General features: G+C 37.2%; 1 protein-coding gene across 1 annotated transcript in view; it reads left to right on the forward strand.

The window, feature by feature from the left end:
* Positions 1–26,822, forward strand: part of LOC122797191 (unconventional myosin-Id-like) — a 2,023,191-nt gene that overhangs the window by 598,902 nt on the left and 1,397,467 nt on the right. Inside the window, exon 11 of the mRNA XM_044066013.1 lies at positions 1,731–1,901. Coding sequence (XP_043921948.1) covers positions 1,731–1,901 — 171 coding nt within the window. The remainder of the gene's footprint in view (positions 1–1,730; positions 1,902–26,822) is intronic.

Raw genomic sequence — 26,822 nt, forward strand, 5'->3', positions numbered from 1 at the left:
TTCTGCCTGGAACAGCAGCAGTGGGGGAAAATGAATTAGGTACCTGGTATCTGAACATGTGAAAATGAAATAAACTAATTCTGCTATCTCTCCTTTCCTTTCAACACTGAGATCCATTCTGACACCATGATGGATTATCCACTATGAAGTTCTGACATTCTGGATAGAATCATTAGTGGATTTGATACCAATATATGCATGAGGCCTTAGAACTGATGAGACATGAGACAGACATGCTGCTAGTTCAAAGGTTTATTCACAAAGTGCCAGGACCTTCACAAACATGTAACTTACATCCCAAGTAACTACTTCCTTAAAGATACCCTACTATACCTCTCAACCTACAGACATTGAAAATACAAATAAAGGCCCTTGAAAAATAGGGACATATGTCCAAAAATACGGACATCCTAATTCAGGTCTGAAAATAGGGATTTTCCTCCGAAAGAGGGGGAGTTGACAGGTCTGTTCCTACATTGACCAATTAACTTTGCCTCAATTCTGTTTATAGCTGTGCTTTACTGGACAGGATTATAAAGAAAAATGAAATAATCTATAGTTGCCAAATCTGTATCATTATTTCTACTACCAGTTTGCAATGATTATAAATTCAGTAGCTTTAATTTTGGTTATAAGATCAGCTGACGGAACTCTAAGACAGATGATATACTTCTTGAAATATTTTTGGCAACAAAGTGCAGTTTTGTGGCACAATACTGCTTTTAAAGGCCCAATTTACTGATTTTTTTTTTTTTTTGCAGAGGACACTGCCCCTACAGTCCAATATTGATTTGCACCTCTACATGCTCCATCTCTTGTAATATAATTGATAGGTTGCTATATCTCCCATAAAGGGAATGAAAAAATACTGCATATCACACCATATCACTCCATATCAGAATGACGAAAAAGGCTTTTTATGTCTTGTTTTGACAAATTACCATTTCCTTGGAATCAGTTAATAAAGTCTGCCAAACTGCTTTTGCATGATTGGTTTCAACAAATTATACAACTTCTATTAATGTTTCTTTTAGCCTTGTTGTCTGTATATTTGTGGCTGGTTTACATCACTCATGTAAGAAATTTGACACTGTCCCATAACAGGAGAGGCATATCAGAGTACCTTCTTATCCACGTTACCCCCAATGACTGTCTCTATGGTTCTATTGCCATATGAACCACACCAATATGCTACATGGAATTATACTTTAAAATATGGAAAGTTTTTCTAGCACACATTAAAATAATTAAACAAAAATACCATAAGCTACCAAGGGTGTTTTACCCATCCTGTTCGATTAGGGTAGTTGTTATTTATTTATTTTCAGTTGTTCTGTATTTGTTTAAGCCTCTTCTGTGACTAGTATATCTACACTTTTACAAGCATGGAAAGTTGCTCAGAAGAATTGCAGTACTTATGCACTGAACTCAATAAAAGCTATTGTACAAAGATCACACCCTAAAAAAGCCACATTTCTGACTGTGAGGCAGAAACATATTTGAAGCCTTCCTTAACAGTGTTCTTAAAATCTTACTTAAGTCATAATTGGAGGGAGCATGGTTGTCATGGTTTGGAGCTTTCTCACGAGTCTTGCTGTGATATAAAATATTCTTCTGGGTGGTTTGCAGCTAATTAAACTATGAATGATTGCAGGAGGTATGAAAATATAGAGAGGAATTGTTTGTACATAATTAAGTTCTGTACTTGACCCTGTTGTATTTTCTTCTAGGTCGAATACTTCAACAATCAAATTATTGTAGACCTAGTAGAACAGTCCCATAAGGGAATTTTCTCCATTCTTGATGAGGCATGTTTGACTGCTGGACAAATTACAGACACAATGTTCTTAGATTCAATGAACAATAAGCTCTCCAAGCATCCACATTATACGAGCAGAAAGGTAAGGATACAATGATTACCATTATAGATATCTGCATAATTATTCAATTAGCACTCACACAGGATTTATAAATATGGAGGACCTTAGCTGCAGAGAAACTTGGAGTAGGTATTTTCTTGATGTACCAAATTATAAAGACTGTATAAAGACAACATTACTTGTGATGGCAGTGAGTAGACAGCTATCAAAAATATATATATATATATATATATATATATATATATATATATATATATATATATTTAGGACAGAAAAACAGTCTTACATAGAGATTAGTCAGTTGTGCCTACAATAACGCTTCTGTGTACAGCTAGTCACAGAAAATGTTCTCCTGGTATTACTTGGCTAAATAAAGTATCTTATACAAGCCAAGGAAAAAAAGCAGTTACCAAATAATATGGAAATAATTTATTCTTCAGATAAATACGATAGCAAGTAAAACGCAAAATAAAATCAACACTGTATTGTAAGCGCTTTCGGGTGACTACCCTTCTTCAGACAGATGAAGATACAAACAAAAAGCATTTTAAACTATAATAAACCAATCAGTGTTCAGTATTGAACCCGCCTTTTCTTTAAGGCTGGCTTAATAGGAATGACTACATTGAGACTAGGCTGTCTATATGCTGTCAATTCTATAATCCATTTAGCCTCTTCACATTCTGTTCTGTTAACAGTGTTGCCCCCCTCTGTTCCTCTGTTCTGTTAACAGTGTTGCCCCCTCTGTTCCCTTGAGGTATGAGGTTAATAACCTGAAATTTAAATGCATGTCCTAAAGCAGCTAGAATGTGTCTGTAAAGTGCATTATGTTCATTTTCGAGCCGAATAGCTGATAAATGATTCAAAATCCGAGTTTTTAGCATGCAGTTGGTTTTGCCTATGTAATAACTACTGCAGAACTGACATGTGGCTAGGTATATCATGTTCATAGTTCTACAATTTGTGTTCATTACAAAATTATAAATTCAACCTGTACGGGGATGGGTGAATGTAGTCGTGGAGCTGATATAACTACATGCCTTTTAAGAGCCACTTGGCCTTGTCCCTTTTCTCATAGTCATCTGTCTAGAAACTCTACCACCCTCTCTATTAAACAAATCCTTAAGGTTCTTATTCCGCCTGAACCCAAATGATGGTGTAGCCCCTGCAATAGTAGACAACTTCTCATCTGAAGTAAGTATTTTCCAATTATTTCTAATAATATCACATACACCATGTATATTACTACTATAGGTGAACATAAACCTGGGGCATCTATTTGAAGAATTACCAATGGTGGAAAAACTCCTATCGGCTCCACCTGAACTAAACCATGGTCGCATTTTACTTTGCCTATGAACTTTCTGTCTGGCTAGAGTCTGCCCCACTTGCAGTTCATTATAACCCCTGTCCACAAAGTGATCTTGTAACTCATGTATTTTTGTCTCAAAATCTTGCTCTTCAGTACATAACCTGGAAATCCTATCCAATTGACCCTTAATAATATTATTGAAGGTGAATTGAGGATGCATGCTGTCTCGTGCCAGCAAGCTATTTTTCCAACATTGCTTTCTGAAAAGTGTCGTATTAAAGCCCCTTGCATCTTGTATCAATCTGATGTCTAGAAAATCTATCTCTGTAGTTGAATGCTTCATAGAGAATTTCAAGAACGTGGTAGATGTACACATATAGTTGAAGAAGTCAATCAGCTCTGCCTCATTCCCCCCCACAACAAAAACATATCATCCACGAATCATGTGTAAAGATGTATCTTATCCTTCCACATATTCTGTTCCCCTAGTACATATTGCTTTTCCCAGAATACCAGGACTAAGTTGGCATAGATGTTCGCACAGAGGGTGCCCATGGCTACCCCCTGTGTCTGCCTATAATAACATCCTTCACATAAAAAAAACATTATATTCCAGGACCATCCTCAACATGTCTGTCATCAATTTAAGATTATCCTCCCCTATAATACTTGATTCCTTGAGCAACTGTGCTATGGCATCTATGCCACAGTTGTTGTTGATCACAGTGAAAAGACTCTGTATATCAAGTGTTACCATTATATACTGCCTGGTCTCCTTCACTTCTACAGTCTCCTTTAATGTAGTTAAAAAATGTCCTGAATCTCTCAGTATCTCTGTAAACTCTGTTGTACATGGTCTCAACAGACATTCTAACCATATGGACATATTTTCGGTGACCCATCCCCTTTCTGAGATGATGGGTCTCAGGGGGGGGGGGTTAATAGGGTCATTGTGCATCTTCAAGAGAGGTTTAGAAACCGGTGTCACTGGATGTTCTATCCATAAAAAATCAAATAGCTCCCTATCCATCATTCTTTCTGCTAACAATCTCTTCAGGACAGTTCTAACTTCAGAAATAATCCCTTTTAGGGTGATGGGAGAGATGTGGGTATAAGTCAATGTGTCAGACCACAATTCTGACAACTTATATGAGTAGTATTCTCTGTCCAAGACTACCACAGCTCCTCCCTTATCTGCACCCTTGATGATGATGTCTTCATTACTCTGCAGATCTTTCAATACCTGCCGCTACACTACTGACAGATTATAGAAGCTCCTTGTATGTCAAGTAGTTAGATAGTTTAGAATATCCTGCTCACAAACCTTTATAAAAGTATTAACAGTGTGATTAAAATCGGTACAAAGGTGCTAGGATGCCTTAGTGAAGTGTGGCCCAAAGAGACAGCCTGATCACCAAACATATTCATAAGCATCAAATTTCTGCCAAATAATAAAAGGTCTAAAATAACATCACTAAAACAACTTTCAACACTAGGTACAAACGTTAACCCCTTGTTAAGTATAAACAATTCATCACCAGAAAGTACATGTTTAGATAAATTAAAAACAATACTATGATCAGTCACTGTGATGTCCTCCTTTTCTTACTGAGCCAGGAATCTTGATGTAAGTGCACCCAGTCTCCTTTCTTCCTGACCGGTGCTGAGAGATTGACTAAAACACGATTGGTTCCTTTGGTTGCCTGATGAACCTTAGGCCTGGCTCCTGTTTCCAAACAACGTTTAATGTTCAATGCCGCCTGCATCACATTGGATTCTATTGTAGAATTACTGCTTGCCCCTTGAGTAACACTACCCAAAGGCTCTAATTCTGTAATGTGACTACGGGATGGTCTTTGATTTGAGCTCCTCTCGATGGTATTGGTGGACCCTTGCTGCACAGTTTCATTATGGGTAATGTTCTCAAATGATGAGACTCGCCATTCGTTGACATGAATGTGTCGTAATGCCGTGCTAGCACTCGTCCGTCTGGGCTGCCTGTATGTTAAACCTCTCCCCTTCATCTCTACAGCTGCTCCTTGTGTCATCATGGAAATCGATGAAACTTGTTCCCTGGGCCAAACAAAAATCTGCCCTTTAGCAAAGTCGTTGCAGTCTCTCTGCAATTTTTTGGCTTTTTGCTGTTGTAGTTTTTGATCGACTGTTGAAAAACTACAATACATATCATCCATTCTTTGCACGTACGGCTCCTCTCTGTAGCCAGTTTCCAATTTTTTAGAAAAATATTTATTTTGTATATGTCTAATGCTTATTAGAAGCTAAGAAGCTAAAAAGGTTAACACATTTTCATTCTATTTTATGTACAAGCTTAATTCTGTATGAAATTATAAGATGATTTTTCAAACCACAGTATGCTTTCTGAAACTGCAAGATGCACCCTGACCTGGTATTTGCTAGCACAGCGAAATTCATGTTTATGCCTTTTGGAAATGTACTGAGAAACAGGTGATTATCTGCTAGGTCAGGAAAATGTATGAATAGTGTATGAATAGAACAATATTGTTTTCTTTCTTATGATTGAATATGAACAATCAGCTCTGTTCGTGTTATGGGAACATGCACAGCTGCGGAAAATAAGAGATACATGAAACAAAAGACTGCTTTAAGAATCTGTACTTGCTTTGTGCTCGAATTAGCTATAGTACCTTGAATGGTAACATAACATAGTGGGAAGCTGTATCTAACCGGTGGTCACCAAGGCCACGTTGTTTTTCTTAGGAAGTTTTTCATAAAATTGATAATGCAAGCAGAAAATCATGGATAAACAGCTGCTAGGTAATGATGATATTAAAACTTGTGATCTGTTACGTCAGCTTGGTAGGCAATGTCTTATTAGAAAATGTATAAAAATGTCTATACTTCCTGATTCTAGTTAGACAAACTCTGTATTAGCACGTTTTTGTCTCCTTGCTGCAAGATTAAAGTGCCTTAACCTGAACCTACCGTGCATTGATCATTTTTAAAGTTTATTTTTCCTATGACAGATTGGTCCTTTGGACTGGAAATCTCTCGCTTTAGCTCAGGTCAGATGGGCCCGGTGGCATGAAACCGTACGGGGAATAGGCCACATCGGTTCTTCTGCTCTGAAAGACCTCCGACTGAATTGCTGTTCAAAAGAGGCCAGCTACTGTTTCTGATCTGCGATTGGAGGACGAGTCAACAGTTCTGGTGAGACGATCAATCACGGAGGCTCAGGTAAGGAGGATTTTACCTTTTCTTTGTTTCAGATCAGGGACTTGTTACAGTATTTGTTTTTGTCAGGGAGATTTTATATAAATCAGGGACAAAAAAGATTGCTGTCTTATAGATCAGGGAAACAGGATAGGTAGGCAGTTATTCTAAATAAACTGTGAAAAAGAGAAAATCGTGGTACCACGTGATAAGAAGGGTTACGTAACAATTTCTAACTAAGTTAAAACAATATGGGAAATAAGTGCACAAAAAGATCCCGAGATCCGCCATTAACCAACGACGGAAAATATATGCAATTACAAAGTGCCGATAATGTTAGGTACTATACAAAATGGGTTAATAAATACAAATTTGATGGCAAATTAGATAAATCTTCACTTATCAAACTTGTCAAACAACTTAAAACAGACGCAAAAGGCCAGGTGAAAAAGCAACATCAACTGGGAATTCCTCAGGCACACAGGTGGCTTGAGTTAGCAAACCGCAGGGAACAAACGAATAAAAATTCAAAAGCAATGTTTTTAGATAAAGAAGACAATAACTTGGTAATAGCATCGGCCCCTCCACCCCCTCCACTCCCCTTACCAGAATATGAAGCGAGTGGACAGGCAGATCCACCTCCACTATACCCAATTGTCCCTGCGAAATCAAAACCGTTTGTCAGAGATCCTATCGAGACTAGGTCTCGAACATGCAACTTAAGAGGGGATATTGAATTACATGAAATAAATACGAATTCACGAGCTATGAGTGAAGAAGAGATATGTCCGCTCATAGAAGTACCAAATCCACAAGCAGGACAGGCAGGACAGGACCCAACTCTCCTAGTATATAGACCGTGGACACCGGAAGACATTCGGAAAGCCACAGAGGGAATTCCCCATCCAAAAGTTAATTTTAGAAAATTCTTGGAAGACTTACAGGGTATGAGGTTAAGTTACCATTTAAATGGAGAAGAAGTAAAGAAAGTAGTCAGACAAATCGTAGGTCCAGATTGGCACATGATCAGTGGCAACTGGAATCCCCGTGATGCGGAACATAGGCCACTCCCACATAGTAATGCAGAACTGAATAACAGAGTGAAAGGTCTGACAGACCGAATCTCTGAAAAATGGAAGCCTAGGGCTGACTGGACTTGCATTAATCAATGCATACAACAAGAAGGTGAAACTGTTGATAGATGTTATGCCAGATTATTAGAGTGTTTTAATAACCATTGTGGAATGTAGGTACCTGAAGACCAAACACATGATTCCCCATATGAGCAGCAATTAAAGAATGCATTTTTAAAGGGCAGTATTGCACCCATAAGTAGTTTTATTACAAAGCACATGGTAGATAATCGTACGAGTAGATTACAGTCATTACTTGAATATGCAAGACATGCCGAAAGGCATTTTAATAGCAAAAAGAAAAAGAAAAATCAATTATTTGCAGTAGAAGACAGAGCAGAAGTTTTTATAGTACAGTATGGGAAGAAGCGTCAGAAAAATGCCCAGGGAAACAAACAGTCTGATAAGTGATCAGAGGAGTTTGAAGAGAGAAAGAAAAGGGGTAAATGTTTTAAATGCGGAACAAAGGGACATTTGGCAAGGGATTGCAGGCAGAATAAAAAGGTAACCATGGAAGACAAGGATGGTGAGGACTGACTATATGGTAGTCAAGAATCACTAGAAGAGAATAATCAAGAAAAGACAAATGCAGATGTGATAGAGGGAGTAGAGGATGTGACCGAAGAAAAAGAGGATGTGCATGAAATCATAGATAATGAAGGAAATGAAATCTTGGACTTAGCATTATTGAGCCTAGAGCTCTACTTATCAGACACAAAACCAGAAGTTACACTTCTGGTAAAGGGGAGGGAAGTTAAATTCCTGTGTGACTCAGGGGCTTCACGGACCTTGATACATCCTTCCAAACTACCAGAAAATTCAGAATCACTTGATTACATATTAGTGAAAGCAGCTAATAGACAGCTGTATCGGGAGCCACTCTCCCACAACATAGCAATAACTGACCCTGTTTCAGGGATGACCCAGAAAAGCAAAATTGTTGTTTCTGCAAAATGCCCAGTAAATCTTTTGGGCAGAGACCTTATGCAGATATTTGGCATAGCAGTAGTTCCAACTATGCAGGGTATGGAAGCACAGCGACAAATGGATACCTTTATGGTGCGACCGGAGGGTGAAACATTTTATTGGTACAGCCAGGACTTGGTTACAACTGCTCTAGGGGCAGTAACCAAAGAATTGATGAATGTAGCTATCAGTAAATCCCCCTCCCTTGACACTGACAAACAGCATTTGATGCATTGCACTCTATATTACTGTAGCAAACCAGGACCTGATAAAGAATATGAGCAAGAACTGTTTAGAAACCATGCTAACAGATTAGTATTATGTAATCTGTACTGGGACACAGAAGGAAACAGTGTAGTTAGCTGTTCATTGCCCCAGGAATTCCCAGCACTTTACAAATCTAATCGATTACCACATGTTAGTTTAACCAAAGATAGGAATGTGAAGTGGGCAGACCTAAAAGAAAAAGTCACAAGGTGGGAAAAACAGACAGAATTAGAACTGTCAAAACAGGGAGTACAAAGACAGAAGCTGAATTGGATAACACAGACACACACAGCTGTGCACTTGCAGGCAAGTGAGGACAGCTGAGTAGCACTCTTACTAGAGGAAGAGGAAAAAGCTTTACGAGACATACCAGAGACTCTCTGGTCAACAGGGAAATCAGATGTAGGACTTATTCGTACAGCAGGACCAGTTACTATCACACCAAAATCAGCATTTAGACCTCAAAAAAGACAGTATCCCTTAAGAAAAGATGCAGAAGTAGGAATCAAACCTATAATAGCAGCCTTACTTAAGGAAGGAGTACTGATAGAATCTCCCGATTCGCCATGTAATACACCCTTATTTCCTGTTAGGAAAGCAAATGGAGAATGGCGTATGGTCCAAGATTTACAAGCTGTAAATGATGCAGTTATACCTAGAGCACCTACAGTGCCAGATCCACACACTTTATTAAATGATTTGAAACCTCAACAAAAGTATTTTTCTGTGTTAGATATTAGCAATGCGTTTTTCTCAATACCGATACACCCTGACAGCCAACATTGGTTTGCATTTACATTTCAGGAGAAAGGGTATACATACACCCGACTACCACAGGGATATTGTGAGAGTCCAACAATATTTGCACAAGAAATGGCAAGTAACCTGGCAGGATTTATCCCACCGAAAGGCAGCCAGATTTTACTTTATGTAGACGACATTCTGCTGGCAGCCCCCACCCAGCAAGAATGCAGAGAAGATACCATAGCATTACTACAATTTCTAGCTACTCAAGGACACAAGGTAAACAAGAACAAACTGCAACTTTGGAAAAAGCAGGTTAAATACCTGGGATATGTAATATCCAAAGAAGGCAGAATATTAGATGAAGACAGAAAAACAGCAATATTAAAAGCACCCAAACCAACTACCAAGAAGGAAATGATGTCCTTCCTAGGTACGATTAATTTTTGTCGGAGTTGGATTCTAAACTATGCCTTGGAATCTGCTCCACTGACCAACTTAATATTCAAGAAGCCTATGGCAGCACAAGATTTATTACAATGGACACCAGAAGCAGAATCAGCTTTCTGCAAATTGAAACAACTGATAGCATCCTCATTAGTTTTAGGATTACCGAACTATCATAAACGATTTTTCCAAACTGTAGATTGTAAGCAGGGTTATATGACATCAGTATTAACACAGCAACATGGGGACAAACAAAGCCCCATAGCTTACTATTCATCACAGTTAGACCCAGTGGCGCGATCCTTGCCCCACTGTGTGCAAGCAGTAGTTGCAGCTGCAATGGCAGTGCAGGCTTCAGCCTCAGTAGTGTCATTCCACCCTCCCACATTGAGAGTGCCTCATGCAGTCGCAATTATTTTACTGAAAGAAAAAGTAGCATATCTTTCTCCTGCTAGACATCTTTCCTGCATGACTATACTGTTGAGCCAACCTCATATGACAATTGAACGATGTACAACTTTGAATCCCTCAACCTTGCTCCCAACCCCTGCAGATGGCAAACCACACTGCTGCCTGCAGGAGATTGAGCAAAAAGACACTGCCTAGAAAAGATCTCATGGATGTTCCCTTGGATGATGCCGAGGTAACATATTATGTGGATGGCTCATGTAGAAGGGGTCCTACAGGACAGAATCTAGTAGGGTATGCAGTAGTTTCTGATACTGAGATTTAGAAGCAAATTCTTTACCACACAACTTATCTGCACAAGCAGCAGAATTGATTGCTTTAACAAGGGCATGTACCTTGGCAAAAGATAAATGAGTGAACATTTTTACTGACAGCCAGTATGCTTTTTCTACTGTACATGTTTTTGCGCAGCAGTGGAAAAATAGAGGAATGATAACATCTACTGGTAAACCAATTAATCATGCGCAATTTATTTTAGATTTATTAGAATCTATTCAGTTACCTCAGAAAGTAGCTATTTGTAAATGCGTAGCTCATACCAAACAACAGGATAGGATTTCAAAAGGTAATGCGAGAGCTGATACAGCTGCAAAGCAAGCAGCTTCAGCTTCAAAAGTTTTTCTTTTGAGTGAGGAATTACAACCATCTGAGATTCTAGATTTAGAAATGTTAAAAACAATGCAGACACTTACTACAAATGTAGAAAAACAAAAATGGATAAAATGAGGAGCAATTCTTGAGAAAGGGCTGTACATCTCCAAAGAGATAAAACCAATTTTACCATCTAACTTGTTTAGATGTGCAGCTTTGTTGAGCCATGGGCAGTGCCATGTCTCAACAGGGGGGATGGTACAGTTAGTGAATCGAGTGTTTACAACGTATGGATTTACAAACTACACAAAAAAATTTTGTGCAGCATGCCATGTTTGTAACAGGCATCATGCACAGGGGGCACTGGAGCCTAAGCAAGGGAGTTTCCCTACACCACCGTATCCATTCCATACTATCTGTATGGATTTTATAAAACTAAATAAATGCGAAAATAAAAAGTACTGTCTTGTCATTATAGATATGTTTTCTAAATGGGTGGAAGCTTTTCCGACTAAAAATCCAGATGCAGCTACTGTTGCAAAAGTCCTCGTTAAAGAAATTATTCCTAGATTTGGCATACCGGAAAAGATCTATAATGACAATGGCACACACTCTGTAAATCAAACCATACAACAATTGAGCCGTTATTTTGGAATTTCTTTGAAAAACCATTGTGCATACCACCCCCAATCTGCAGGATTAGTAGAGAGGCATAATGGAATTCTAAAAAATAAGCTTAGGAAATTGATTAGTGAGACACAAAAGAACTGGGTGCACTGTTTACCTCTGGCACTGTTGAGTATGAGAACTGTTACAAATGCAAAAGGATTAACTCCTTTTGAAATACTGTTTGGGAGGGCATATTATTCACCTCAGTGGAAACCTCTCATGCCTGCAGACCAGGAGGCTGACAGTTCACTTGCAGAGTATATGAGGCGATTTTTGAATAACAAACTTCTGCAGTTAAATTCTGTTTCAGATAAAAAACAAGCCAGACCATTGGAAGCAGCAGCAGTCCCAGGCACGTGAGTCTGGGTGAAGGTCGTGAAGAAAAGAAATTGGAGTTCTCCAAAGTGGGAAGGACCGTACCAAGTGCTACTGTCAACACCCACTGCAGTCAGGATCGCAGAGCGAGCATCCTGGATTCATCTGACACACTGTAAATTAGTTAAAAACTTTGAACTGGACAAAAACCTTGTTACTGTTATACCACAAGAACAAAATGACCAGGTATAGAGTAAACAGGGATGCAGAACAACCTCAGAAAAATTGAATGATCATCCAGTTAGCTATACTGATAACAATGATCTTTTTGCTGTGGCCTTTCCTTTTTTCAGCCACACGAGTTAAACTGAACAAACGTGATGCATTACTCGTAGACTGATATCCAAACTTTAACACTTACCAAGCAATTAAATATGTGTATGCTGAGACTTTTAATGTTTCAAACTTCTGGATTTGCACAGCTATACCAACAGCATACGGGGGATTATTAATGACTGCTGTCCCCCTAGGGGTCAATGAGACCTGAGAAAACTTGATTTTTTATACTACACCTGTGAAATCACAAGACAAAATAGCATTGTACCTACCTGTTACACAAAAAGGGCTTGTATGTTTTTATAAAAATGACACTATTCAGGTGGGTTGGAGCAATTGCAATGTGACTGTTTCTTATAAATGTTATATTAAGGCTAATAAGGCAGAAACTATCTGTGATGCAAACTATGACTCATATCTTGAGAAAATGAAAAAGACTTAGTGAAATACAACATAATCCTGTTCTTTTTAAGCAACTTTCTATTATTGACAAGAAAATGTTTCATGCAGGGCGAGCATATATCAATACTAAAGTAGAGAATTGTTATTTTATTTGTGGGGAAAAAGGCATACAAATGGCTACCTGAGAATTGGTCCGGCAGTTGTTTTTTGGGTTACCTGGTTCCAGCCATACGACACACTGCAGCTTTGCCTCAGGGGAAAATTCGAAACGTCAGAGAGGTCAGCAGTAAACCTAGAAGTCCAATCAAGAGACCTGAGAATCCAGTGGGATGAATCGAAGCAGGGTGGAGAAACCACAACTCCTTAAAAAACAAAGATAAACTGACACACATGGACTTGAGTGACACTATTATATCATGGGCAGGCATAGCCCCTGCATATGGCGCAGTGAAATCAATTTGGGAATTGAGAAAACTGTCCAAACTTCTCAAAGTTATGAGCAATGCAACTTTTTCTGCTCTTGAATTAGTGACTGATGAACTAAATGCTATAAGAACTGTGGTGCTTCAAAACCACATGGCTCTTGACTTCACCCTAGCGGCGAGAGGTGGTACGTGCGATTTAATCAAAGAAGAATGCTGTTCGTATATTCCTGACAACCAGCATGAGATAAACGACCATCTTGAGGTGATCCAGCAAGTGTCGACCATGACCAAACCAGGCCCAAACCCCCTGCCGGACTTTTTCCAGAATTTGTTTGGGGGGTGGGGTTCCATCTTAATGAACATCCTGATTGCCATTTGTGTGAGATTACTCCTATTAGGAGCATGTATTTGTTATGGTATTCCCTGCATGAAAAAGTTAATCGAAGATTTTATAGACATATCAGTTTCTGAGACTTTGTATCAAAGTACTGAAATTGAAGAGTTATTGAAAACTGAAATGCTTTCATAAGTCTAAACTAAATGACTCTCTTAACTGCAAATCCAGAATGGAAAAGGTTAGGAGAAGAAGCAAACTGTTTATGCTTTTGAAAATAGAATAAAAAGTATTAAAAGGGGGGAAATGTTAGAAAAATATTCATTTTGTATATGTCTAATGCTTATTAGAAGCTAAAAAGGTTAACACATTTTCATTCTATTTTATGTACAAGCTTAATTCTGTATGAAATTATAAGATGATTTTTCAAACCACAGTATACTTTCTGAAACTGCAAGATGCACCCTGACCTAGTATTTGCTAGCACAGCGAAATTCATGTTTATGCCTTTTGGAAATGTACTGAGAAGCAGTTGATTATCTGCTAGGTCAGGAAAATGTATGAATAGTGTATGAATAGAACAATATTGTTTTCTTTCTTATGATTGAATATGAACAATCAGCTCTGTTCGTGTTATGGGAACATGCACAGCTGCGGAAAAGAAGAGATACATGAAACAAAAGACTGCTTGAAGAATCTGTACTTGCTTTGTGCTCGAATTAGCTATAGTACCTTGAATGGTAACATAACATAGTGGGAAGCTGTATCTAACCGGTGGTCACCAAGGCCACGTTGTTTTTCTTAGGAAGTTTTTCATAAACTTGATAATGCAAGCAGAAAATCATGGATAAACAGCTACTAGGCAATGATGAAGTTAAAACTTGTGATCTGTTACGTCAGCTTGGTAGGCAATGTCTTATTAGAAAATGTATAAAAATGTCTATACTTCCTGATTCTAATTAGACAAACTCTGTATTAGCACGTTTTTGTCTCCTTGCTGCAAGAGTAAAGTGCCTTAACCTGAACCTACCGTGCATTGATCATTTTTAAAGTTTATTTTTCCTATGACACAATTGCTGCTGTAAACTTTCCACTTCTTGTGTTAAAGTTTGCTCCTCTGCACCGAAATAATCAAGTAATAGTCGCATATAAGCAAAGCCTGTCTCAATATTAATTCACTGGCATCTCGCTAGAAGTTCTGGGTGGTGTTCTCCTTGCAACGGCATGCAAAAAATTTGCATGCCTCGCGGAACCACCCCAAATTGTAGACAGGCTTCCAGATGGTCATTTGTTAGTCAATCTCCCAGCACCGGTCAAGAAGAAAGGAGATTGGGTGCACTTACAGCAAGATTCCAGGCTCAACAAGAAAAGGAGGACCTCACAGTGACTGACCATAGTATTGTTTTTAATTTATCTAAACATGTACTTTCTGATGATGAATTGTTTATACTTAACAAAGGGTTAATGTTTGTACCTAGTGGGCAGGCATTGAAAGATCTGCAGAGTAATGAAGACATTATCATCAAGGGTGCAGATAATGGAGGTGCAGTGGTAGTCTTGGATAGAGAATACTACTCATATAAGTTGTCAGAATTGTTGTCTGACACATTGACTTATACCCATATCTCTCCCATCACCCTAAAATGGATTATTTCTGAAGTTAGAACTGTCCTGAAAAGATTGTTAGCAAAAGGAATGATGGATAGAGAGCTATTTGATTTTCTATGGATAGAACATCCGGTGACACCGGTTTTTAAAGCTCTCCTGAAGATGCACAAGGACCCTATTAACCCCCCCCCTCCAAGACCCATTGTCTCGGGAAGAGGATGGATCACCGAAAATATGATGTCCATATGGTTAGAATGTCTGTTGAGACCATGTACAACAGAGTTTACAGAGATACTGAGAGATTCAGGACATTTTTTAACTACATTAAAGGAGACTGTAGAAACGAAGGAGGCCAGGCAGTATATAATGGTAACACTTGATATACAGAGTCTTTTCACTGTGATCAACAACAACTATGGCATAGATGCCATAGCACAGTTGCTCAAGGAATCAAGTATTATAGGGAAGGATAAGCTTAACCTGATGACAGAGATGTTGAGGATGGTCCTGGAATATAATGTTTTTTATGTGAAGGATGTTGTTATAGGCAGACACAGTGAGTAGCCATGGGCACCCCCTGTGTGAGCACCTATGCCAACTTAGTCCTAGTATTCTGGGAAAAACAATATGTACTAGGGGAACAGAATATGTAGAAGGATAAGATACATCTTTACATGCGATTCGTGGATGATATATTTTTGTTGTGGCGGGGGGTGAGGCAGAGCTGATTGACTTTGTCAACTATATGTGTACATCTATCAAGTTCTTGAAATTTTCTATGAAGCATTCAACTACAGAGATAGATTTTTCTAGACATCAGATTGATACAAGATGCAAGGGGCTTTAATACGACACATTTCAGAAAGCAATGTTGGAAAAATAGCTTGCTGGCACGAGACAGCATGCATCCTCAATTCACCTTCAGTAATATTATTAAGGGTCAATTGGATAGAATTTCCAGGTTATGTACTGAAGAGCAAGAGTTTGAGACAAAAATACATGAGTTACAAGATCACTTTGTGTTTAGGGGTTATAATGAACTGCAAGTGGGGCAGACTCTAGCCAGACAGAAGGTTCATAGGCAAAGTAAAATGCAACCATGGTTTAGTTCAGATGGAGTTTTTCCACCATTGGTAATTCTTCAAATAGATGCCCCAGGTTCATGTTCACCTATAGTAGCAATATACATGGTGGCTGTGATATTATTAGAAATAATTGGAAAATACTTCCTTCAGATGAGAAGTTGTCTACTATTGCAGGGACTACACCGTCATTTGGGTTCAGGCGGAATAAGAACCTTAAGGATTTGTTTAATAGAGAGGGTGGTAGAGTTTTTAGACAGATGACTATGAAAAAAAGGGACAAGGCCATGTGGTTCTTGCAAGGCATGTAGTTATATCAGCTTCTCGACTACATTCACCCATCCCCATACAGGTAGAATTTATAATTTTGTAATGAACGCAAATTGTAGATCCATGAACGTGATATACCTAGCCACATGTCAGTTCTGCAGCAGTTATTACATAGGCAAAATCAACTGCATGCTAAAAACTAGGATTTTGAATAATTTATCAGCTATTAGGCTCAAAAATTAACATAATGCACTTTACAGACACATTCTAGCTGCTTCAGGGCATTCATTTAAATTTCAGGTTATTAGCCTCATACCTCAAGGAAACAGAGGGGGCAACACTGTTAACACAGCAGAATGTGAAGAGGCTAAATGGATTATAGAATTGACAGCACAGAGACAGCCTGGTCTCAATGAAGTCATTCCTATTAAGCCAGCCTTAAAGAAAAGGCGGGTTCAGTACTAAACACTGATTGGTTTATTATAGTTTAAAATGCTTTTTGTTTACCCTTCTTCAGACAGATGAAGATACAGTCACCCGAAAGTGCTTATAATACAGGGTTCGGATTTTATTTTGTTTTTTACTTGCCATCGTATTTATCTGAAGAATAAATTATTTCCATATTATTTGGTAACTACTTTTTTCCTTGGATTTGTGCTTTGTGTGAGCAGTTTACCTTGGTGGAGGACCTCCTGTTTGTATTTTCAATTTTTCTAATACAAGCAATAATACAGTTCTACCATTTGTAGCTTAATCTGTGCAGCATGAAGTCTGGCCTACTTCTATTAGCATTTTCTGTATCATCTCCATAATTATTCCTTCATTATGCTGAAACAGCAAATACCAACCCCCTCTGTTTATTCAAGTCTTGTCTGTATATCATCAACCTAATTAAGCCATAGTGTGAAGAGTAAAGTTATTAAAAACAAGTCCTGTCTCATTAAGGGAATGCTTATAAAATTTTGAGATTTGGAGAACAGAAACACTAAAAGTATTATTTTGGGTGAAGTGGGGGTTGTGTTAACCATCCCCCTCCCCCAGATTCAGGCTTTAACTGCTCTTGCTAGATAGGATACTTCTATATTTTGTTCACAACATCTTGGCCACCAGACTGGAAAATATGTGCGTTTATACCCATCTCATGTAAAGGTAATCCAGCTCAGTATAGAAATTATTACACAATTACTCTGAAATCATATGCTAGCAACATTCTTCTCAAAATTATTCAGAGTAGATTACAACAATACTTAGAATAAGAATTTGCAGATGTACAAGCAGGATTCAAGAAACAGTGAGTATCAGCAGACACCACTATGTACATAAGATGCAGCCCTGAAAAGACAGAATAGTATCAACACGATATCTACATGTGCTTCATGAATTATAGCACACCTTTGCTTGCATATATCATGAAACACTTTGGGCCATGGTGAGAAGTGTGCATATACTGGAAGTGGAACACCTGCTACTTCTTATGCGTTATCTTTATGTTAGCGACCAAGTAAATGGTGATGAAAATGGGGTGACTGCAGGGGTATTCACAAATTCACCCCCTGGCTTGACTGCACTAACCTCCTTGAAAATGGAGGTACACTCAGTAGTTGGGTGCTCTGAAGGCACAAATGGTCATAAAACTTACTTGCTTTGTATTTCCTGTGATCCTATGAACTTTATCCTTTTTTAATCAATAATCAAAAATGAAATAGCAAGCAGTGATGAAATCTGACTGACAACAAGTTGCTCTTAGCAGAACAACCATGAAGGATTTAGAGAAGATCTACAAATGTTAAAATGTATCTTTGTGTACAAAGATTTGATTTGTCCATGGTGTGGTATTTTCACTTGAATCACATGGATGTGAAAACTGTGCAGTGAATGAATAAGAACAGGAAGAAAACTGACCCTTTGAGTTAGAGTGTTGGTGAAGGATATGACATATACCACGGACCACCCCAAAAAGCATTTATCCAGTACTGAAGGAGATAAAACATAAATATCCTTTTGAAGTTCAAATGCAAACACTTTGACGTTCGTGTTTTAGCCATATCATGTGACGATAACAATGACTCAAAAAAACGTTATCATGCTTAGCTAGGCTGAAGGTCAACATAATAACCAAAGACCAGAAATGTGATGGATTGATGCATGAACTGCAGCAATGTAGACCCCTGACTCAGTGAGTAGTCAGCTCTCGGAAAACAAAAAAGCAGTTCAGGATAGCAACCTTAGGGTGTCTATGAGATCACATTCACTACATGGCACTTAAGAAGAACAAGACTGAAAAACTGTTATTATGATCTACGTTATCTAGGTGTTCAAAATAAATAAATAAATAAATAAATAGATAACTACTCAAAGAAACAAACCAGCAAGCAGATAAGTGGAGAACATACTGTTAATAAAAGAAAAGAAAGCAATCCTTAGGCCCACCCCTCTTGCCTTTACTCAGATCTAGTTTTGCGCTGCTCTGCTGCGTTGGATCGCTTAGCTGGCTCGGCGTCTAAGATATAATATAATTTGTTATGTTTATTTTGTATTTTTCTTATTACTATTTGATATTTCTGATATACTGTGTGATGTTGTTGTTGACTGGATAAATTCTCTTTTCGCCTACAACCCTTCTTAAATTTAATAGGATTTGACTTTATATACGGTTTGACAATTTTTTTCTCGGATTTGACAAATTTTACTTGATTTGACTGTATACTGACTTGTCTGTTACTACTTCTATGATAAGGTTCATAGGAGCAGAATTAAACACACGCCAGTTAATCCTAAGACTTCCCCAGAAAGATACTATCACTTCAGACTCATATCGTCTTCTACTTTTCTTCAAAATCAAATCTCCCAAACGGTACTGAAAGTGACTGGGACCTCTCATCGGCCTCCCTTACCCTGGATACCCTGGGAAGGGCTGCACATGAGTCACTTTGCACAATGAGTACATGTTGCATAAATTAGATGTTCACAGACAACTAAGATTTTACTGGATAGAACAAAGATCACAGAAAACTGATCAACTCTTTTGTGGCTTTTGCTGATAGCAGGAAAGGACTAGCAGTCACCAAAAAAAGTGGTTAACGGTTTAAGCCTGTTGAAAAAAAAAAAAGCTTTAATGAAAACATTTTCACTGAAGTCTAAATCTGACATGCAAAGTTCAACTCAATTCATTTTAAATATGAGTCATGTTAATAGTCATGCTGGACTTATGTGCTTTATATTTATTCAGTCATTCATTCATACTTAGTTAACTGCTTTATCATATCTGTGGCCACAGTGTAGCTAGAGACTGTCTTAGCAATAATGGGCTTAAGGCAGAGAAGCAAACCCAGATGGCATAACTGTCCATTGCAGGACATACATATATACAGACATACACACACACACACACACACACACACACACACACACACACACACACACACACACACACACACACACACACACACACACACACCCTGAGGATCAGCCAGAAAAGTGCACTTACTCTGGTCAAGCCTAGATTCAAACCAGTCATAGGAGAAAAAGCCCTCTTCTAAATGGAATCACTGTTGGTAAGATCTACAGAAACGTAACAGGGAGAGTAGAGGGGCTTACTTCCTTCATGGTACATTAAGTCTAATCTATAACAATAAGAGAGTCATAGAAATAAATGCTACCAGTGAGGGAGTAAAATGTATACAATTAACATAAATCCCAACTCCTAAATGGCTATTACAGCATTTTATTGAAATTACGTAATATAACTCCCTCTTGTGCATTCAGAAAATAACCAGCCATGCACACGTGGGTTAATGCCAGTGATCCAGACCCATTGTACAAATCAGCAGTGAAAATGAACCAATATTTTATATATGCCATTTTGTGTCCTATCTTGAAAGTGCAATCAAAGACTTTGTCTTTATAAAAGGACCAGTTGAAAAACATGGTAAGCTTTTTTTCCCCAAGAAATTAAAATAAGCAAAATAATAAACACATCAGAAAGTGCATTCTGTTATTGTTTTTTATTATATAAAGTCTCCTTTTTATCTGATTGAACAGTACTGCATAATGAGAAAAAGCACCAGTGAACAAAGAACATCACCAGAAACTACAGCAACTCATCAATATTCTTTAAATTACATTGACACACATTCTCTTCAATTCAAATAAGATAAAGTTGAAGAAAAAACAGTACAATTGCAATAATCTGTTTAAGGGTATTGCTGATTATTATGAAATTGAATCCCTTCAGACTAGAATGTCTGAAGCCTTAGACTTCACACTTAAGGCTAAACTTTGATAGTCTGGAATAAATCCCACACTAACTTAATCACCTGCCATGGAACATACTTGAATAAACTGATTTCTAATTCAGCCTAGATGACTAACTAGAGGAGGCTGTCAAAAAAAAATGAAAGCTTTTAAAAACATTTAGGGTAGCAGCTACTAAATTCCACAGATACAATGCATAGCAATTTGTAAGCATTATGAGGGAGATTCTAAAGGTTAAGGCTAAGATTAAATAAAGACTGGTTACATATTCAGATATAAAGAAAAAAAAATTATCTTAAAACCTGGTACAGTTAGAGGAGGAAGAATCATTGTATGACTATTCAGACTTTGGAATCTGAAACAAAGAATGTCAATAATAAACATGGGCATACATCTTTAAAATGGGTGCTGTTAATTTGCTTGACATTTCATTATCTTGACATCTTTAAATGCAGTATCAGAATGTCAGTTAATTTCAGTGACAGTTCACTTCCTAAAGAGTTCACTTTGTTGACACAGGTAAGTGTATTGGTTTTAAAGGTGGATGTGTTTGTGCGAGTGATTCCAGATTAAGGTTAGGGTAAAAGTTTGGTAAGAGGATTGCTGTAGTGTTGTGCAACTGTGTTTATGTGTGTGTGTGACCCTGTTTTGTGCAGTGGTAGCATTACAGAAATAGTTTTTCCTATGGTATTGATATGGTTTAGGTTTTTTCTTTGTTTAATTTTATTATATTTTTAGTATAATGTGGTGCAGCGGTAGCATTGTTACCTCACAGCAAGAGGTTCTCCTGTTCGATTCTCAGCTGGAGTGGGGGGAGTGCCTTCTGTGTTGAGTCTGTATGTCCTCCCCGCGGTTGGGTGGGCGTTCGAAAGACATGCGCAAATGGGCATGCCTTTGTTGAAGGTTGGACGTCGAACTGGCACTTCAGCGTTCTTAAAAATCTACTGCCAATCATTAGCGGACCGGAGTTCTGCTGTGGTGACCCCTAACCAGGAAAAGCCGAAAGACAAACAACAACAAGCATAATGTGATCACGGAAGTAGAGCATTTCTCCATTTTTCACAGTTTATTTTACTTGTGTTCTTGATGTTTTTTGTAAGTATTTAGATGAGTTGTTATTATGAACTGTTGATTTTATGAACTGCCAATATTTTGGTGTCAGTATTTTGATGTTTCAGTATAATGAACTAGACCCTTTTAAAAAATACTTTAAACTACTTAACAAGCTCTGCCTTTCTCTCTGTTGTATAATCCACTACATATGATGCCAGGGTAATCCTATGGGCTGGGCTTGTAAATTCTCCAGGGCCATTAGCCTAGTGCACACCTATGAACATATATCAAGTGATGGTGTGTTTCTGGTGAAAAGGGACTGGCTGCAGGATAAACAGAGAACAATGGACACTTAAAGGTGCTTGTACACATAATTTATGGCAGAATTCTAAAATGTCTAACTGATGCTGTTGTTGATTCATTGTTTTCAGTTGTGAATATTTGCTATACACTAGAGAAGCCATCACAGGTTAGGAAAGCAGGGAGTTTTTCCCTCATTTATAAGACAGGAGATATGGGACCAGAAATATTATATCAGTGTGCAATCTAGCTAGGTTACTTACTTGGATTGCTGAGAAAGTCCCTTGCCTTGCTCTCTCATCATGATGTAAATGAAGGGAATCAACACGCCTTTCACACAGAGACCAGCATTTTGGCTATGTGCAGGACACACACAGAGCCAGGGCCATGTAGTGAACATGAAGTACCTCGTTTATACAAAAGTGTTTGGCATAACTAACTATATCACCTTATTATATTAAAATCAAACATGTTCTAGAGATCCGTTGACTGTCAGGAGTCTTCTTAAACAGTTGAACAAAAGCCTAAATGTGAATATGCACAGAGGGAAGGCAGGGCTCAGAACAGAAAACCCCAATGTGTGTGGATGCAATGGTCAGAACAGAATTCCCAGTTCTTCTTCATGACACTGCCACTCTATCACCTTAGTTGCCAGACTAGAAAGAATTTGACTTCAGTGGTCTGGTTTCTTGGATAGCGAATGAGCTAATTAGCGTGTCATGGGGACATCTGGGTCTCAAAAATAAACAAAAAAAGTCAGATAAAAAACAAACAAAACAACTCATACGATAGTCCTATAATATAATATATATTATATTTCTATTCTATATCTAAGTATTCAGATGAAAAGAAGATAGCACTAAACAAGAAATGATTATTATTTTGCAAGGACATACCTCTAAAATGTAAAGATTTCTGCAGAATGCCCATATTTTTGTTTTATATTTTTTGCTTTGTTCTTCATAAAATGTGTGTTTATTTGGCAAATCACTAAGGATTGAAGTGACTAAATAATGACAGACATTTCAGTTTCAGACTTCATATCCTTCAGAAAAATACATGCTAATGCAACTCATTTTATTCTGTCATCCGTGTAAATTTATAAGAGCAGTAATTAAAATCTGTCCCTAGTTTTGGGCCTTTGTCCCCGCATTATTTTTGGCTTTCTCCAGATTTATTGTGCTAAAAGGTTGAGAGGTATGGGCAAGGACACACTTCAGTGAAATGATTTAAAGCAAAGCAAGCACATTTCAACTTGAATAAATATAAAGTTATCTATACAAAGGTAGCCAATTCTATAATAATTTGTTACTGAATGATATTCCAGTAGGCATTACTAATTTCAAGAAATTTTTTGCTACCTCAGTGGACAAATATCTGAATTGTAAGGAACATGTAGCAGGAATTGGAGCAAAAACTATAAAACAGTGGGAGATGACTATCTCTAGAAGAATTGAGGTACTCATTTTGTTCTATAAATCTATGGTGAGACCCCATTTATAATATGGAAATATCATATGGTCTTTGTTACAGCAACACATTTGAGCAGATTCAGAGAAGAGATGTTAAGACTGAAATATATCCAAAGGCCGTGTGTTAAAAAAAACAGATGAATCCATCAGCATCACAAGCAAATTATGTGCGTGAATAAGATGAACACATCATTATTCCTTGCACTGAAACTACCGCCTTCTCATTCCAGTGTACTCATGTTGAAATGGATAAAAACAGTAGACAAATTATATAGTAAAACAGTCACTTAATCAATAAATTCATCCTAACTTATTCTCCCCTTATCTAGAGATAACTTAGAGGTTGTGTAATTGTCTTGTGGAAATTGCTACAATATTGCTAAGGGAACATATCCATCGGAATGTCACTGATAATGCCTCAGTTGCCACAGATTATGAGTAAACATACATCCATTCTGTGTAAGAAAGCTGCAGTAATAGCAGGACTGTTTATATACTGAATTCTGTTCATCGGTTTCTAAGATTCTAGACATAAATATGTTTAAAAAGAAGCATGATAAATACATGAGCAAAGAGTGTTTTGTGGCAATTCCTTTCATCCTTGGGATACTTTGCCTGGATCTGTATGTTATTTATATTATATTAAAGCAATAACTGATGAAGTGGTGTGGTATACTGAAGATTTACCCATGGTTGGCGTGATTAAATAAAGCCAACCATGGGTAAATTTCAATATACCACAACCACAGAGTCAGTTATTGCTATTATACAATGACATTATTTAATAAAAAAAAATACTTTCCTTAAATAATGTTTTTGTATAACGGCGCATTACTGTTCTTCCGCTGGTTGTGGCACACTGCTTCCTTGTTTGATGTACTGAGCATGCGTATGGGACTTGCGTCCCATGGATACCCAGTACATCAGTGCTTTGAAATGGAAGCAATGGAGAAAAGAAAGTCTCCATTGCTCCATTTTCTCTCTTTTTTTTTTAATTGTAAAAAAAAAAAAAAAAGGTTTTGGGGCACTTTATACCAATGGAAAAAAGTCCAGGCAATTGGACCTTTTTCCGTTGGTATATTGTGGGATTTGCAACGGGCACGCTGGTGGGCTGGGCCAATCAGCGTGCATGTTTTTAAATATTAATAGGGAGTCATTGTATAATATAGCAATAACCGATGGCTGGGTGTGGGTAATGTTGGATTTACCCACAGTTGGTGTGGTTTGGTCATGAGGGTGAAGCCTTGGTGACCAAACAAACAAAGCCAACTGTGGGTAAATCCAGCATTACCCACACCCAGCCATGGGTTATTGCTGTTATACAATGACATTATTTACAAAAAAAGTTACTTACTTTTCTTAAATAATGGCCTTGTATAAGGGCAGTGTGCTGCTCTTCTGTATTTTTCATTGGTATCCTGGGGCTTTCTTGATGTACTGCGCATATATATGGGACTTTCATTCCCATGCTTACACAGTACATCAATGCTGTGTAAAGGAAGCAGTGGAAAAAGGAAGATCTTTTTTTTTTAAATAAAGATTGAAATTCGGACACTTAAAAGGAACAAGAGAGATAGGAAAAGGAGAAATTTAAGGAAAATCAAGAATGTTTCTTTAGTTTTGAATAACATAACTGATTTCCTAGTATTTCATTCATACTGTCTCTCTTATACCTCCAGACTATTCAGATTTCTAATTTTGTAACCACACTGCTAGCTCCAGTGTTAGACTGTGAAGCAGATAACAGTCATAAAAATAAATCAACGTGCAAGCCAGAGTCGGACTGCGAAGCAGAAAACAGCCATAAAAATTAATCAACGTGCAAGTTCTTTTTTTTCAAAACAAGTTTATTGTTTTAACATATAAGAGAAATATCATAACAATTTTATACAAATAATTAAAAATAGGTATTATTATAATATTCAACAAAACAACTAAAGTATTTACAAAGACATCCACTACAATCAGATCAATTAATTAAACTAAAATACTGTGCTATTGAAATTAGAATTTTTTTAACAAATTTTGTAAATTATCCCATACAATAAAATGTGATGTTTTTCTAGTTGTTCTCATTCTAATTGTGCTTATTTCCATATGACACATTATATTCATAACATTTTTAAATTCATTGAACGAAGGAGGTGTATCTGAAATCCAATTTCTAGTTATTATTTTCCTAGCCACTGCTAGGATAGACCATAACAAGGGAAGCTTAATCTTTTAACACATTGAGGTACAGGTGTGTTGAATAATATAAGAGACTTAGAAATAATGAAATTATCTGTAAAAGAGCCTGCAAAATTCATTAATTGACTTCCAGTATTCTTTCAACTTCATACAGTCATAAAACATATGAGCCCAGTCAGCATTAATTTCTACATTACATCTCTTACATAGATTATCTTTATTATTAATTTTATTCATCATCAAAGCTGTTATAAAACTTCTGTGTAAAATTTCCATGTTTAAAGTCTCCAGACAATGGAAGATGTAGTTCTATAAGCAGATTCCAATATATATTGTTTATCTTGTTGAGTTGGTGGGTCCCCATTAATAGAGGTGAAATAATTCCAGTATGAATCTACATTGTAAAAAGTTTCTTGTCTGATAATTTTATGTATATATGAAAGTTTACCTTTATCAGAAACTTTATGCTGTAAATTTATTATCAAGTAATCAATCAGTTTTGGAATAGATTCTTTAACTGTTATAGACATTAGATCTATTCTATCAATGAGATGTTGTCTAAAGATCTGAACCTCTAACCAGCAAGTTTCTCTTAGATCAAATTCTTGTTTTAAGAAATCTAGATTTTAACTTTATTATCAGATATCAGCTGATACCAGTACTTTAGATTATTATCTATAGCTAAATGAGCTCCTTCAGAAGTAGATGACATAAGCATACCCTGAGTATAAATTATAGGAATACAATAAAATTCCATTCCCTATACTTAGGGTGCATGAATATAAAGTTACGATAACTAATAATAATATTTAATGGGTAACAGACCATATGTTTAGGTGTAATAGGTGAAGTACAAAATTCCTTTAGCAACCACAACATGGAGTTATTTATAATCATATTTTTATGTGTTAAGGAGATTTTCATGAAGTGCATACTAATTAGCTCCCAATAATCTTTCCATTTTGTGACATATGACCGATCTATTAATAAAGTAATAACTTTTATAATAGAAGAGATAATATATAAATTAAAGTCTGGAAAAGAAATACCCCTTGAGACCAGCTATTAGTATGTTTCTTTAATGCAATCCTAGGTCTATTAGGTGCCCATAA

Source organism: Protopterus annectens, chromosome 3.part0, assembly GCF_019279795.1.
Source record: "Protopterus annectens isolate FY-2018-M chromosome 3.part0, PAN1.0, whole genome shotgun sequence".
Classification (NCBI taxonomy): domain Eukaryota; kingdom Metazoa; phylum Chordata; order Ceratodontiformes; family Protopteridae; genus Protopterus; species Protopterus annectens.